Source organism: Oncorhynchus clarkii, chromosome 28 (assembly GCF_045791955.1).
Source record: "Oncorhynchus clarkii lewisi isolate Uvic-CL-2024 chromosome 28, UVic_Ocla_1.0, whole genome shotgun sequence".
NCBI lineage: Eukaryota > Metazoa > Chordata > Actinopteri > Salmoniformes > Salmonidae > Oncorhynchus > Oncorhynchus clarkii.
The window spans coordinates 25,967,525-25,981,625 of record NC_092174.1 but is presented as its reverse complement, the minus strand read 5'-3'; the positions used below and the strand labels follow the sequence as shown (position 1 = coordinate 25,981,625).

Below are 14,101 nucleotides of genomic sequence, written 5' to 3'. Positions count from 1 at the left end.
ATATAAAAATATATGTTTTTTTTTTTATCTGCCGTTTCCAGCTACAATAGTAATTTACAATGTCTACACTGTATTTCTGATCAATGATGTTCTTTTAAAAATGGGACAAAAAAAAAACAAGGATATTTAAGTGACCCCAAACTTGTATGTTTGTGATATATATATTAGTTATATTTTTTTCTGTGATAAGGTGCTCGGTTTCTGCCTGCAGAAAATGATTATTTTAGCACCAGCACCTCACAAAAACAACAATGAATCTAAAGAAAATAACACTGACATCATAATGCAATAGAAGTCAGAAAGTAATAGGGCATCTTGTGAATAAAAACAGAGATGGTACATGAACAAGTTGACTTTATTAAGCATTTTGATCCAATAACATTCACTTCAAAGAAGTTCAACAACATACATTAAGTGGGCAGAGGGGAGACCTCATTGTAGGTCTGAATCCTAACTTGAGATCCATACATTTGACTTAGATTTCCACATAAACAATGCATTGGTGGCAATGTGAGATGTGACTAATTCAACATACATCAAGTTAAGATTCTGCCCTTAGCGTGTGACATGAAAGCTGTTTTGGGGCTTGTAAACACATTTTGATGTTAGCAGACCAAATATGCTGCCTTTAAGCAAGTGCTAAATGAAAGCCAGAGTTTTATTATGACTTCTTCTGTTTTTTCTTCTCTGCCTCATCTTCCTTCTCTTTCTCTATCTCAGTCACCAGAGTCTCAATTTCTTTGGACTCCAATAACTACATGGAGTTAAAAAATACAGCAATTAGCCCATAGACAAATATATTTGCAAAGCTGTAAATACTAGGACATGAGACCAAGACCCTTACCTTCAGTGGCTGGTTTCTTCTAATTACAGCAAGTTCAATGTTCTTCCCACCAGACTGAACCACCTGTAGACATAGTTCAAAGGTGTACGCATAAAAATATGCATGACGGATCAGGTGCAAACCTATGCTGAATTGCAAATTGTCCCTATCCCCTAAATGTTTGGAATATCCAGAATTCTTGTAGGTATAAATGATATGCTAATTGTATAGCTCTATCTTGCCCTCTAATTGGCTAGGTGGCATTTTTGCCATAGTGAATAGACCAATTCAATTGCCTCAGATCAAGAAGTGGCTAAGAAGTAGGGATTAGGGGTCAGTTTGGTATTTACCACTATAAAAGAGAGCATTTGACCTCACCTCAAGCAAGGCTTTGATGGCCAGCTTTATCGACTCATTGTCAGTGGCGATGGCTTCATCTGTGTAGTTCTTCTCCAGGAACTCCCTCACCGTCTTAGCACTACGGCCAATCGCATTTGCCTGAACAAAGGCATAGGAAACAAATCCGTAGCTCAGCATTTTTAAACAAAAGTAAAACATTTTAAATACACATCAACAGGAAAATATTTTCTCCTACTAATGTGGATTTAAAAAACAGACCTGAACATTTAGGATACTAAATGATCACATTTTTGCAATGATACACTTCAGGCACACTAGTTATAGACACTATAGCTGTGAAGAAAGTTTAACATATTTGGCTGTGGAGAAAGGTAAGGAATCTTTGTGGATTGGCTGACCTTCCATGCGTGGTAAGTTCCAGAGGGGTCAGTCTGATAGAGCCTGGGGGTCCCATCACAGTCAAAACCCACGATCAAGGCAGAGATGCCAAACGGTCTGCGTCCATTGCTCTGAGTGTAGCGCTAGAGAATTAAAATATCAAAAACCGGTTACGAACACAAAACGGACCTTCAAAAGACCATTCAGTCAAGCATCATATGAACTCACTCTTAGATACGATTGTTGAGTATTAACTCATCACCGAAAATCTAAAGTCATGTCACAATTGTTTTTATGATGTTAGTAATTGGAAAAAATAGCCACAAAGGTATTTTTCACTTCCTCCTTGCTTCACCAAATCAAAATACAAGTCCCACACAAGCTACTGTTTCCTGGCACACATACATGGCTTTCTTTGGGTTGGGGGGGTGCTATCTTGAGAGAAAGACTTACGGAGGGCTGTGACTTTCTGTTTAAGTGAAGTCTGTCCAATTGTTGAGTGATGTCTGTGTCTCATGGATGGCAATAGTGGAGGTGTTATAATACCTATAAAACCTAGCAGTAAAAAGGGAAACGGTTCCAATCGTTTGTCCACCATAAATGCTTCCCCAGAGAATTTTAGAAATACTTATTAAAATAAGGGCTGTGTTTCATGTAGGCTTACCCTGGTTTGAGTTTTGATAACTATGTAAATCTCGCTCAGACAAGGTGACTTAAAGATATTCAGCTCTATTTACTCTCAGATTTGAAAATGCTTTTTAGCATCAAAGTAGAACTCATGTAAGACTACAAATCGCTGCAGGCTCATGTACATCATCACTAGATGACACCTTTGCTAAAAAGGTTGTGTCAATTTAAAACTTGCACAAGACAGTTGACAGAATTGTCCATCTAAAGAAACGTAGCCAATTTAGATATTACTAAATTTTTTATTTTACATCTATTTAACTCAGTTAAGGGGCAGAACGACAGATTTTTACATAGTCAGCTCGGGGATTCGATCTTGCAACCTTTCGGTTACTGTTCCAACGCTCTAACCACTAGGCTACCTGCCTAATTGGTAATAATCCCTGGATTAATTTTTGCCTCGATTCGGCAGTCTCATCCAGATCATCAAGGCATTTGTAGTTCTTCATGATAGCCACGTTAACGGGGGGGGGGGGGGGGGTAAATACAGGCGAATATATGGCTAAAATTCACTGTCGTAAATACACTTACATGGTTATCAAAATGTCACACCAGGATAAACCTACATGAAACACAGCCCTAATTTAAAGTGTTCCTAAAATTCTCTATGGCGAACGTTTTATGGTGAAAAAGCGATTGGAACCATTCCTTGTTTGACCTCTAGATGTATGTATTATGACTCATTCTGTGGTACTCCATGCCAAGCCGTTAGGGGCTGTTTGTTCTTAGTTCGAGGAACGGAGACTACCGGTTTAAGTATGGTGATGTAGGCTATCCTACCTGTTTCAGGGTGGCGATGTGTCGTGTGATGTACTCCACGGTCACTGGGTCCTCCACAGTGAGCCGGTGACTCTGGCACTCCACACGAGCTCTGTTGATCACGATGCGGGCATCTGCTGTCAGGCCTGACAGAGCTGGTTAAATAAAACCAAAGCTTCCAGTAGATTTCAATTTCAAGTATATTAATGAAGTTTATAGGTACCTGCAAATGCCATGCAGACATGGTCGTCTAGGGTGCATATTTTGCGGACTGTTCTTTCCTCCTGCAGCTTGGCCACTGACTTCTTCTCAACGCCAAGGACAACAATGTCTTTGCCCCTGATGCCCACCTAATGTTAGAGGAATGAATGGGGAAATGAAACAGTCAGCTATCTATTTAAACAAACAGCACATGCACTGTGACAGTTAGCAAATCTAACTAGCTAAGTAACAGTTAACTTGCTAGCTTAGTAATCACACAAATTATGCAAGTAAAAATATTTCAGATAACAGCATTAAATAATAGAATATGATAATTTACTAGCAACTACTAGCTAGTTAACTGAGTTAGCTAGCTATAGCTATCAATTTGGGAAGTCACTAGTTACCACAGCCAGAGTCATAAACCCCACCCATTTTGACCATCTCTTCTTTAAGGGTAGGAAGCATGAGTTTTTACTCAAAGTAACAGTGTGTCAAAGACTTAGTTGTAGTCACGATCTCACTACCTATAACTACAAACAGTGGTTTTAGCGTTTTACATATTTATTAACTTATTTCCAGATAACTACCCACAATGCACTATTTCTCAACATCATATGGAGACCCGGTACTAGTTCCAGCTGGCTAACGTTAGCTACTAGCCATGCTAGCATGCAATTTAATTCCAAACCAAGTGTTGGCGCTGGTGAGCTACTATGTACATCCATGAAGAAAAACAAATTCCTGTGAAAAACGGCAAGGCCTGTTCTCCTGTGCATTTGGTAGTGGTAGTCAAGTGAGCGGTGTAGTTGTTTTCCATCATTTGTAGCCAGTGCAGTAAAACCCACAGGTAAGAGATAACGACTAATTTGTTGCCAAAAAACGAGACGCAAACTTTTGAAGTGGGCACGGTTTGTCCGGTTGAAGAGAGTGAATTGGAATAGGAAGTATTTTGAGCACCACACTTCTACTGTATGCAGTGCTCATTTCACCCCGGGGAACTGATAAGCTGAGCACTCATTGGCTGGTTTTCCTTCACTCTGCGGTCCAACTCCTCCAAAACCATCTCAATTGGGTTAAGGTCAGATGATTGTGGAGGCCAGGTCATCTGATGTAGCACTACATCGCTCTCCTTAGTCAAATAGCCCTTACACATCTGGAGGTGTGTTGGATCATTGTCCTATTGAAAACTGAATGATAGTCCCACTAAGCTCAAAACAGATGGGATGGCATATCGCTGTAGAATGCTGTGGTAGCCATGCTGGTTAAGTGTGCCTTGAATTCTAAATAAAGTCACCGACAGTCTCACCAGCAAAGCATCCCCACACCATCACACCACCTCCTCCATGCTTCACCGTGGGAACCACACATGCAGAGATCTCCTACTCTGCGTTTCACAAAGACATGGCAGTTGGAACCAAAATTTTGAACCCCAAAATCTGGACTCATCAGACCAAAGGACAGATTTCCACCGGGTTAATGACAATTGCTTGTGTATCTTGGCCCAAGCAAGTCTCACCTTATTGGTGTCCTTCAGTAGTGTTTTTTTAGTAGCGGTTTCTTAGCAGCAATTCAAAAATGAAGGCCTGATTAAATGAGTCTCCTCTGAACATTTGATGTTGAGATGTGTCTGTTACTTGAACTCTGAAGCATTTATTTGGGCTGCAATCTGAGGTGCAGATGCTTACCTTATCCTCTGCAGCAGAGGTAACTCTGGGTCTTCCTTTCCTGTGGCGGTCCTTATTAGAGCCAGTTTCATCATAGCGCTTGAAGAAACTTTCAAATTCTTAAATTTTCCAGATTGACTGACATATCTTAAAGTAATGATAGACTGTCGTAGCTCTTTTCTTATTTGAGCTTTTCTTGCCATAATATAGACTTGGTATTTTACCAAATAAGGCTATCTTCTGTATACCACCCTTAACTTGTCAAAACAACTAATTAGCTCAAATGCATTAAGGAAAAAAATTACACAAATGAAACAAGGAACACCTATTACTTGAAATGCATTCCAGGTGACTACCTCATGAAGCTGGTTGAGAGAATGAAAAGTGTCAAGGCAAAGGGTGGCTACTTTGAAGAATCTCAAATATATTTTGGTTACAACATTATTCCATGTGTTATTTCATAGTTTTGGTATCTTCACTATTATTCTACAATGTCGAAAATAGTACAAATAAAAAAAAGACTTGAATGAGTAGGTGTCCAAACTTTTGACTGGTACTCTCTTTGTGTGTGTATGTGTGTATGTGTGTATGTGTGTGTGTATGTGTGTATGTGTGTATGTATGTATATATATATATATATATATATATATATATATATATATATATATATATATGTGTGTATGTATGTGTGTATGTATGTATGTATGTATGTATATATATATAAATAAGTTGTATTACTCCGACATTGCGCATCCTAATATTTCTAAAATTCCATTATTTTACTTTTAGATGTTTGTATTGCTGTGTATTGTTAGCAGTGGCAACCCGTCATTCAGGGCATGTGGGTCAGAGCCTGTTATTTTGGCATCAATACGCATCACAGTTTGCAAACTATGAAAAAAAAAAAATGTATATATTATTATAAAGCTGCATACAAACAGTCTCTTTTTTGTTGAGTAAGGCAGCTCCAAAATGCAGGTGTTTTAGCCTAGCTCGGTGCCTTCGTTGGTGGTGGGCCAAGCCAGCAGAAAATACGGAACGTTGTGCCGTGATTGGCTCAGAGTTCTGTCACTCATGGGGAAAATTCTAACCCCTTGGGTGCTGCCATAGAGTTACATTAGAAGTGCCCATCCAAGGCGGCTGAAAGACATTGGCCACAGATAAAATGACGTCAAATCCCGTTATATGTACAGCAGATTTGATTGGACTGATCATACTAAGATCTTAGCTAGCAGTCATCACCATGAATCAAGTCGTCAATCTACTGGCAAATCCTTTTAAATCCTTGTCATATAAAGATAAATAATGAAGAGAAATTATAGATAAGATGTATCGGTGCTCATCAGCCATTAAACGTAAACATTACAAGTTGGAAATCGCAAATTCAACAATGAGTGGTTTGGAAAGAATCAGTGACAGTGGCTAACTGCAAGCATTGCAAAGCAATCACTAGCCTGCTATTCAGTGGTGGCTGTGTGGTCCCAAATCTGGGATTAAGGGGCTCTTTTCCAAATTTAAAATTATAAAGATTCAACTTTGGCCATGTGGTCAATGAAGCATGATTTGTGCAGCGCTCAAAACAACTTAACTCGGAACTGCGAAGAACTCACTGAAGTCAAGTTAAGACAACTGGGAAGTCAGGAATAAACAAGCTGCCGAAAGGGAAAATACATAAGTCCAACTCGGAATTGTAAATCCGGCCTCTTTCTAGAGCTACGACATCATGATTCGACCTTGGTTTATTTTCCTCCCCAGAGTTCCCAGTTGTTTTGAAAGCACCATAAATCCAGAGAATGCCCGACTTTGCTCACGAAGGACTGCCACGCCACCTTCCTGTTCAAGTGAGCACAGCAAGGGGAGTCCAAAAATGGGTTGCATGTTGCTGCATAAATTATGTAATATGCCAGGGAGATAGTATTACTTTCTTAGCTACAGTATACATAAGTGTATGTTGTGTAAGTGTAACATGTTAGTAGCCCATGTGCCTCACCCTAATACATTTGGTCTATTTACCCCTCTTAATTTCACCTACTGTTCTGACTTGGTGGTGCACATGTAGCCTATAACCTGTTTTAGAGTAATGATTGAATATTGTAAGAGCTTTCATTGTCGGTTTATATATTTATTTTAGTCTTTTTTCATATTTTTTCTTTTTAGCTTTGTTTAACTAGGCAAGTCAGTTAAGTACAAATTCTTATTTTTATTAGTGATGTACCGATATAACATTTTTGGCCGACACCGATAGCCAATATTTTCCTTGCCAAAAAACCCTATAAAGATACAGATAACCAATATAAAAAAAAACATTTGTGGTCTTTTAAGCATTCTAGTACAGTTAAATAGTTAACACGGACACAGCGGTCTAAGGCACCGCACGCTAGCACAAGAGGCGTCCCTACAGTCCCTGGTTCAAATCTAGGCTGTATCACATCCGGCCGTGATTGGGAAGCCCATAGGGTGGTGCACAATTGGCCATCATTGTAAATAATCATTTGTTCTTAACTGACATGCCTAGTTAAATAAAAAAGGTTACACACAAAAAGTTATTTTGTTGGCATTTACATATGTCACCATTAGCAGTAAAACAATATCAATTTCTTTCACTTACTGTGCTGTTTCGTTGTTCATTAGTTTCATTATCAATAAGATGGCGCCAGAGAAGAAGGCTGACAATTTGGTTTTTTTTGTAACTTATTTTTGTACATACTGTTGCTGCTACCGTCTTATGACTGAAAATAACTTCTGGACATCAGAATTGCGATTACTCACCACGAACTGGCAGAATCCTTTTTCCCTCCTTTAACGAGTCCAACGTGAATGACATATTGCTTTCACAGGAACAGGCCCAAATCCCCGTCATTTGTGTGAAGAGAAGGTGGAGAAAAAGGGGCGGGCTGCCTTCCGAGAAATTGTAGGTGATCGAATGAACCCCCACTGCCTTCCATTTCTGTTAGCAAAGTGCAATCGATGACCTACGCGGAAGATTAAACTACCAACAGGACATTCAAAATTGTAATAGCTTATGCTTCACAGAGTTGTGGCTGAACGTTGACATTATCAAATCAAATTTTATTTGTCACAGATGTTAATGCAAGTGCAGCGAAATGCTTGTGCTTCCAGGGCCGATATTATTGCACTAACAATTCCCTAACAACTACCTAATACACAAATCTAAAGGGGTGAATGAGAATATGTAAATGTAAGTACATAGATGAGCGATGGCCGAGCGGCATAGGCAAGGTGCAATAGATGGTATAAAATACATTACTCATATCACATGTATATACTGTAAGATATGTAAACATAATTAAAGGGGCATTTTTTAGAGTGCATTGTATAAACTGACTAGTGAGCCATTTATTAAAGTGGCCAGTGATTGGTCTCAATGTAGGCAGCAGCCTCTCGGAGTTAGTGATTGCCGTTTAGCAGTCTGATGGCCTTGACATACAGCTGGCAGGATAGAACAGTGGCGTCTGGTAAGACAAGGGGCGGCAGACTATGTATTTTTGTAAATAACAACTGGTGCACGATATCTAAGGAAGTCTCGAGGTTTTGGTCACCTGAGGTAGTGTGTCTCGTGATAAACTGTAGACCACACTATCTGTATTTTTCAAAGCAGTCTACATACCACCACAGACTGAGGCTGGCACTAAGACCACACTCAATGAACTGTATTCCACCATAAGCAAAACAGGAAAACTCTCACCCAGAAGCTGCGCTCCTAGTGGCCGAGGACTTTAATGCAGGGAAACTTTAATCAGCATGTTATCAGCATGCTATCACCATGTTAAATGAGCAACCAGAGGGGGGCAAATAAAAGAAAAACCTTGACCACCTTTGCTCCACACACAGAGACGCAAACAAAGCTCGCCCTCCATTTGGCAAATCTGACCATAATTCTATCCACCCGATTCCTGCTTACAAGCAAAAATAAAAGCAGCAAGCACCAGTGACTCGATCAATAAAAAAAAGTGGTCAGATGAAGCAGATGCTAAGCTACAGGACTGTTTGCTAGCACAGACTGGAATATGTTCCGGGTTTCCGATAGCATTGAGGAGTACACCACATCAGTCATTGGCTTCCTCAATAAGTGCATCGATGACGTCGTCCCCACAGTGACTGTACGTACATACCCCAACCAGAAGCAATGGACAACAAGCAACATCCGCAATGAGCTAAAGGCTAGAGCTGCCGCTTCAAGGAGCGGGACTCTAACCTGGAAGCTTATAAGAAATCCCGCTATGTCCTCCGACAAACCAGCAAACAGGCAAAACATCAATACAGGACTAAGATCGAGTTGTACTACACCGGCAGATGCCTTTAACCTCTCTGGGATATGTGGCCAAAAGCCAAGGAAAATGCAGAGCGCCAAATTCAAATAAATTACTATAAAAATCAAACTTTCATTAAATCACATGCAAGATAGCAAATTAAAGCTACACTTGTTGTGAATCCAGCCAACATGTCAGATTTCAAAAAGGCTTTTCGGCAAAAAAAAAACAATGCTATTATCTGAGGATAGCACCTCCGAAAACAAAGAGCGAAACCATATTTAAATCCTGCAGGCGCGACAAAACGCAGAAATAAAAATATAATTCATGCCTTACCTTTGACGAGCTTCTTTTGTTGGCACTCCAATATGTCCCATAAACATCACAAATGGTCCTTTTGTTCGATTAATTCCATCCATATATATCCAAAATGTCCATTTACTTGGCGCGTTTGAACCAGAAAAACACTGTTTCCAATTTACAAAATACTACAAAAAATACAAAAATACTCCCTCAGGTGCCCAACAAAATATCTCAAAAATTACCTGTAAACTTTGCCAAAACATTTCAAACTACTTTTGTAATACAACTTTAGGTATTTTTTAACGTAAATAATCAATCAAATTGAAGACGGTGTTCAATACAGGAAGAAAACAAACTGTAGCTAGCTTTCTGGTCACGCAGCCTCTATCTAACAGTACACTTTAAGTGACCCTCGTTCAAGATGGCCGTACTTCATTACACAAAGGAATAACCTCAACCAATTTCTAAAGACTTGACATATAATGGAAGCAATAGGAACTGCAAGAAAGGCCCCTTAGAAATCTGGATTCCCAATGAAACCCCATTGAAAAGAGAGTGACCTAAAAAAAAAAAAATCTGAATGGTTTGTCCTCGGGGTTGCCCGCTAAATAAGTTCTGTTACACTCAGATATGATTCAGTTTTAGAAACTTCAGAGTGTTTTCTATCCAAATCTACTAATAATATGCATCTCATCTTCTGGGGATGAGTAGCAGGCAGTTGAATTTGGGCATGCATTTCATCAGGACGTGAAAATACTGCCACCTGTCACCAAGAAGTTAAACATGTCAACATTCACAAGGCTGCAGGGCCAGACGGATTACCAGGACGTGTACTGTGAGCATACGCTGACCAACTGGCAAGCGTCTTCACTGACAATTTCAGCCTCTGCCTGTCCGAGTCTAATACCAACATGTTTGAAGCAGACCACCATAGTTCCTGTGCCCAAGAAAGCGAAGGTAACCTGCCTAAATGACTACAGACCAGTAGCACTCACATCCGTAGCCATGAAGAGCTTTGAAAGGCTGGTCATGGCTCACATCAACACCATTATCCCAGAAACCAAAGAACCACTCCAATTTTCATACCGCCCTAACAGATCCACAGATGATGCCATCTCTATTGCACTCCACACTGCTCTTTCCCACCTGGATAAAAGGAACACTTATGTGAGAATGCTATTCATTGACTACAGCTCAGCGGTCAACACCATAGTGCCATCAAAGCTCATCAATAAGCTAAGGAACCTGTGACTAAACACCTCCCTCTGCAACTGGATCCTGGACTTCCTGATGGGCCGCCCCCAGGTGGTTAGGGTAAGTAACAACACATCCGCAGCGCTGATCCTAACACAGGGACCCCTCAGGGATGTGTGCTCAGTCCCTGTGTACTCCCTGTTCACTCATGACTGCACGGCCAGGGAAGACTCCAACACCATCATTGAGTTTGCCGATGACACAACAGTGATGGGCCTGATCACCAACAATGATGACAGTCTATAGGGAGGAGGTCAGAGACCTGGCTGTGTGGTGCCAGGACAACAACCTCTCCCTCAACATGTTCAAGACAAAGGAGATGATTGTGGACAACAAAAAAAAGAGAACTGAGCACACCCCCATTCTCATCGACGGGGCTGTAGTATAGCAGGTTGAGAGCTTCAAGTTCCTTGGTGTCCACATCACCAACAAACTAACATGGTCCAAGCACAACAAGACAGCCATGAAAAGGGCATGGAAAAACCCATTCCCCTTCAGGAGACTTAAAAGATTTGGCATGGGTCTGCAGAACCTCAAAAAGGTTTTACAGCTGCACCATTGGTTGCATCACTGCCTGGTATGGCCACTGCTCGGCCTCCAACTGAAAAGGCACTAGAGGGTAGTGCCTACGGCCCAGTACATCACTGGGGCCACGCTTCCTGCCATCCATGACCTCTATACCAGGCGGTGTCAGAGGAAGGCCCTAAAAATTGTCAAAGACTCCAGCCACCCTAGTCATAGACTGTCCTCTCTGCTATCACGCTGTGCCAAGTCGCTTCTGAACAGCTTCTACCTCCAAGCCATAAGACTCCTTAACGTGTAATCAAAATGGCTACCCTGACTATTTGCATTGCCACCCCTCCCCTCTTTTACACCGCTGCTACGCTCTCATCTATGCATACTCACCTCACTCATCAGTGCCCTCGCACATTGACTCTGTACCGGTACCCCCCTGTATATATTCTCGCTATTGTTATTTTACTGCTGCTCTTTAAATTACTTGTTACCTTTATTTCTTATATTTTATAACTGCATTGTTGGTTAGGGGCTCATAAGTAAACATTTCACTGTAAGGTGTTGCATGTGGCTAACAAAATTTGATTTCATCATACGTCAAGCAGTGACGTTTCAGCTCTGTATGTCCGTGGCCTCTTCTTCGGTGCGGTCACTGTGTTCATTTCCATCTTGTTTAGCTGCTTATGGAACATTTTAAGTAAACCCTGTTTCTTGTCTGCATCGAAGTAGTGGTCATTGTACATAGAATCGAGCATAGTGGCGACACAGTAAAGAGAGAATGCCACCGAATCGCTTATTCACAGCCTGTGTCGGGCAGTTTTGTTGAGCAGGCGTTTCAATGCCATGGCAGAGGGTATCACATCTGCTGACGGCGCAGTTGGCGCAGTTGCTTGAGTCAGTTGTTCGAATAGAGCTAGCATGTTCATGTTTCCAAGTTTCAAACATGTGCTCAAATGCCATTGAAATGGAAGCAGCGGTATGACAGCCACATTCATGAGCATGCAAGACGACTTTCGTCAGTACGAAATCCTTGATGAACAACTGTGTTGTCAGACTCAGCATGTTCACTCACGGGGCTGATATTGCTAGTCCAAATGTCAGTCGTGAAACTAATAGCAGTGACGCTATTAATGTGTAACTCCGGTAGGGCAACATCTGAAAAATAGTGCATACTTAGTGTGTACCGGTGCACGACCATTCGGTGAAAGCCAACATCACCCACAATAGAGAACGGTTGATTGTCAAGGGCGATGAATTCCATTATCTTGGCGTTAATGGATTTCGCCTTTGAGTTGTCTTGCTGAAATGTTCTTCCTCTTTCAAATGACTGCTCGACTTGTTGACTGCTCGATTCACACAGCAGACATTGTAGACTAGGAATGCTGTGTTGCAAGTCTCACGCAACATTTTACGTGGCGTCATTACATCATGTACCTACGTTATATAGGTATGCACGTCAGCTTTGACATCAGTTTTGCACATCAGCATTAAACTAGACATCGGCCGATGTCGCCATTTTTAGCTAATATCGTCCGATACCGATATATCATGCATCCCTAATTTACAAGCCCCCTTTATTTATCATACGCTGACTTGGTGTACAGGGAGAACACTAAGAACAGCCCATGTTCTGAATTCTGTTGCTGTACATTTCAAAAGTGCTAAACAAATAGTTAGACTACCTCCATCCTAGCTCGCTCATTAATGTCTCAATCGAAATTACAGATTGCCTCTTATCCGCTTGTTGTCCCCTTATGCCATAGTTTGTACATCTCAATTTACATTAGAAAGCACATTTGTTTAAGGAAGTCAGCCATATCAGCCATGATTTTTTTAAAGGCAGTAAATGAGGCTGAATTAACTGTTCCACTGCCAGATAAGCCTCTGCTGATAGCCAGGTGTAGCAGTGGTAAGGTGTTGGGACAGCTTTATGAAGGCCTTAACAGTTTGTGGGCACCGTTTGTCACCGTTAAAGTGCAATTAATGTATTGTTTGTTTTATTATTTTATTATTGTTTTATTATTGTTGTGTAGTGGCTTTGCTGGCATGCACCCCCTTCCTTTTTGGGCCCCACAAAGATTTCCATGCTAAAATCGCCACTGATTGTTAGATATTACTGTCCCTCCTTTGAATTTCAAAGTCCCGACGTGGCCCTCGAGCAAAGTTTGCCCACCCCTGCCCCCCCCCCCCAATCTGATTTGAAACCTAACTAACCTCACCCACACAGCTAACCTTAAATTATGGTTAAAAAGCACTTTTGTTTTTACGCATTTTTGTAATGTAGCCAATTTTGACTTTGTGGCTGTAGTTACTAGTGGAAACCATCAATTTTCTCCTTCATCCAAGTCACTAAAAGTGATCTAGTCAGCTAAATGACATAGCTAACAGCTGCTTATCAGCTTCATAAACTTACAGCGGTGGAGCCTTTCTTCACAGCCTCTTGCGCATATTCCACCTGAAAAAGGTGACCGTCAGGAGAAAACACAGTGATCGCCCTGTCATATCTCGCTGCCATTATGTTGTTGCTAGAAACAAATGCAGTGAAATGTGTGTAGCTACTCAGCTAGTGAATGTTTTCTAGTCAGTTTTTGTGTGTACACTCACAGAGCGCATGCGCGTGAACTCGGACGAGTTCAATTTTGAGCATTTCCCTAAGAAAATACCCACCATTTCAAAGTTATCCAAGTGAAACTTTTTATTTCACTCCCCATAACTCGAAAATATTTCATAAGTGTGGTTCGGAACCATTGTAAGGGGTTGATACAGACGTTTCCAGCGCTGTTTGGTTTCTTTCCGGAGCATTGTATTTTCCAATCCCCTGGGGTTGAGTTTGGATTATTCCACTACTAGAAAGGGGTTGAACATATTGTTTTGTTTTTATG

At 41.0% G+C, this 14,101-nt stretch overlaps 1 protein-coding gene across 1 annotated transcript; it reads right to left on the bottom strand.

The window, feature by feature from the left end:
* Positions 1 to 337: 337 nt before the first annotated feature.
* LOC139387520 (proteasome subunit alpha type-7-like) lies at positions 338 to 13,835 on the bottom strand. The gene is made up of 7 exons (XM_071133803.1): positions 13,633 to 13,835; positions 3,231 to 3,357; positions 3,029 to 3,153; positions 1,582 to 1,704; positions 1,202 to 1,321; positions 845 to 907; positions 338 to 754 (listed from the first exon to the last, which is right to left on the bottom strand). Exons 1-7 carry the CDS (start codon positions 13,732 to 13,734, stop codon positions 662 to 664), a joined length of 753 nt encoding a protein of 250 aa, XP_070989904.1. The 5' UTR covers positions 13,735 to 13,835; the 3' UTR covers positions 338 to 661.
* Positions 13,836 to 14,101: the final 266 nt, after the last annotated feature.

Coding starts and splice junctions, on each gene's coding strand:
- LOC139387520 (XM_071133803.1), bottom strand. CDS start 13,734: ATGGCAGCGAGATATGACAGGGCGATCACTGTGTTTTCTCCTGACGGT. Junction 1,705..3,028: donor ACATCGCCACCCTGAAACAG/GTAGGATAGCCT, acceptor TTAATTCTCTAG/CGCTACACTCAGAGCAATGG. Junction 755..844: donor GAAGAAACCAGCCACTGAAG/GTAAGGGTCTTG, acceptor AACTCCATGTAG/TTATTGGAGTCCAAAGAAAT.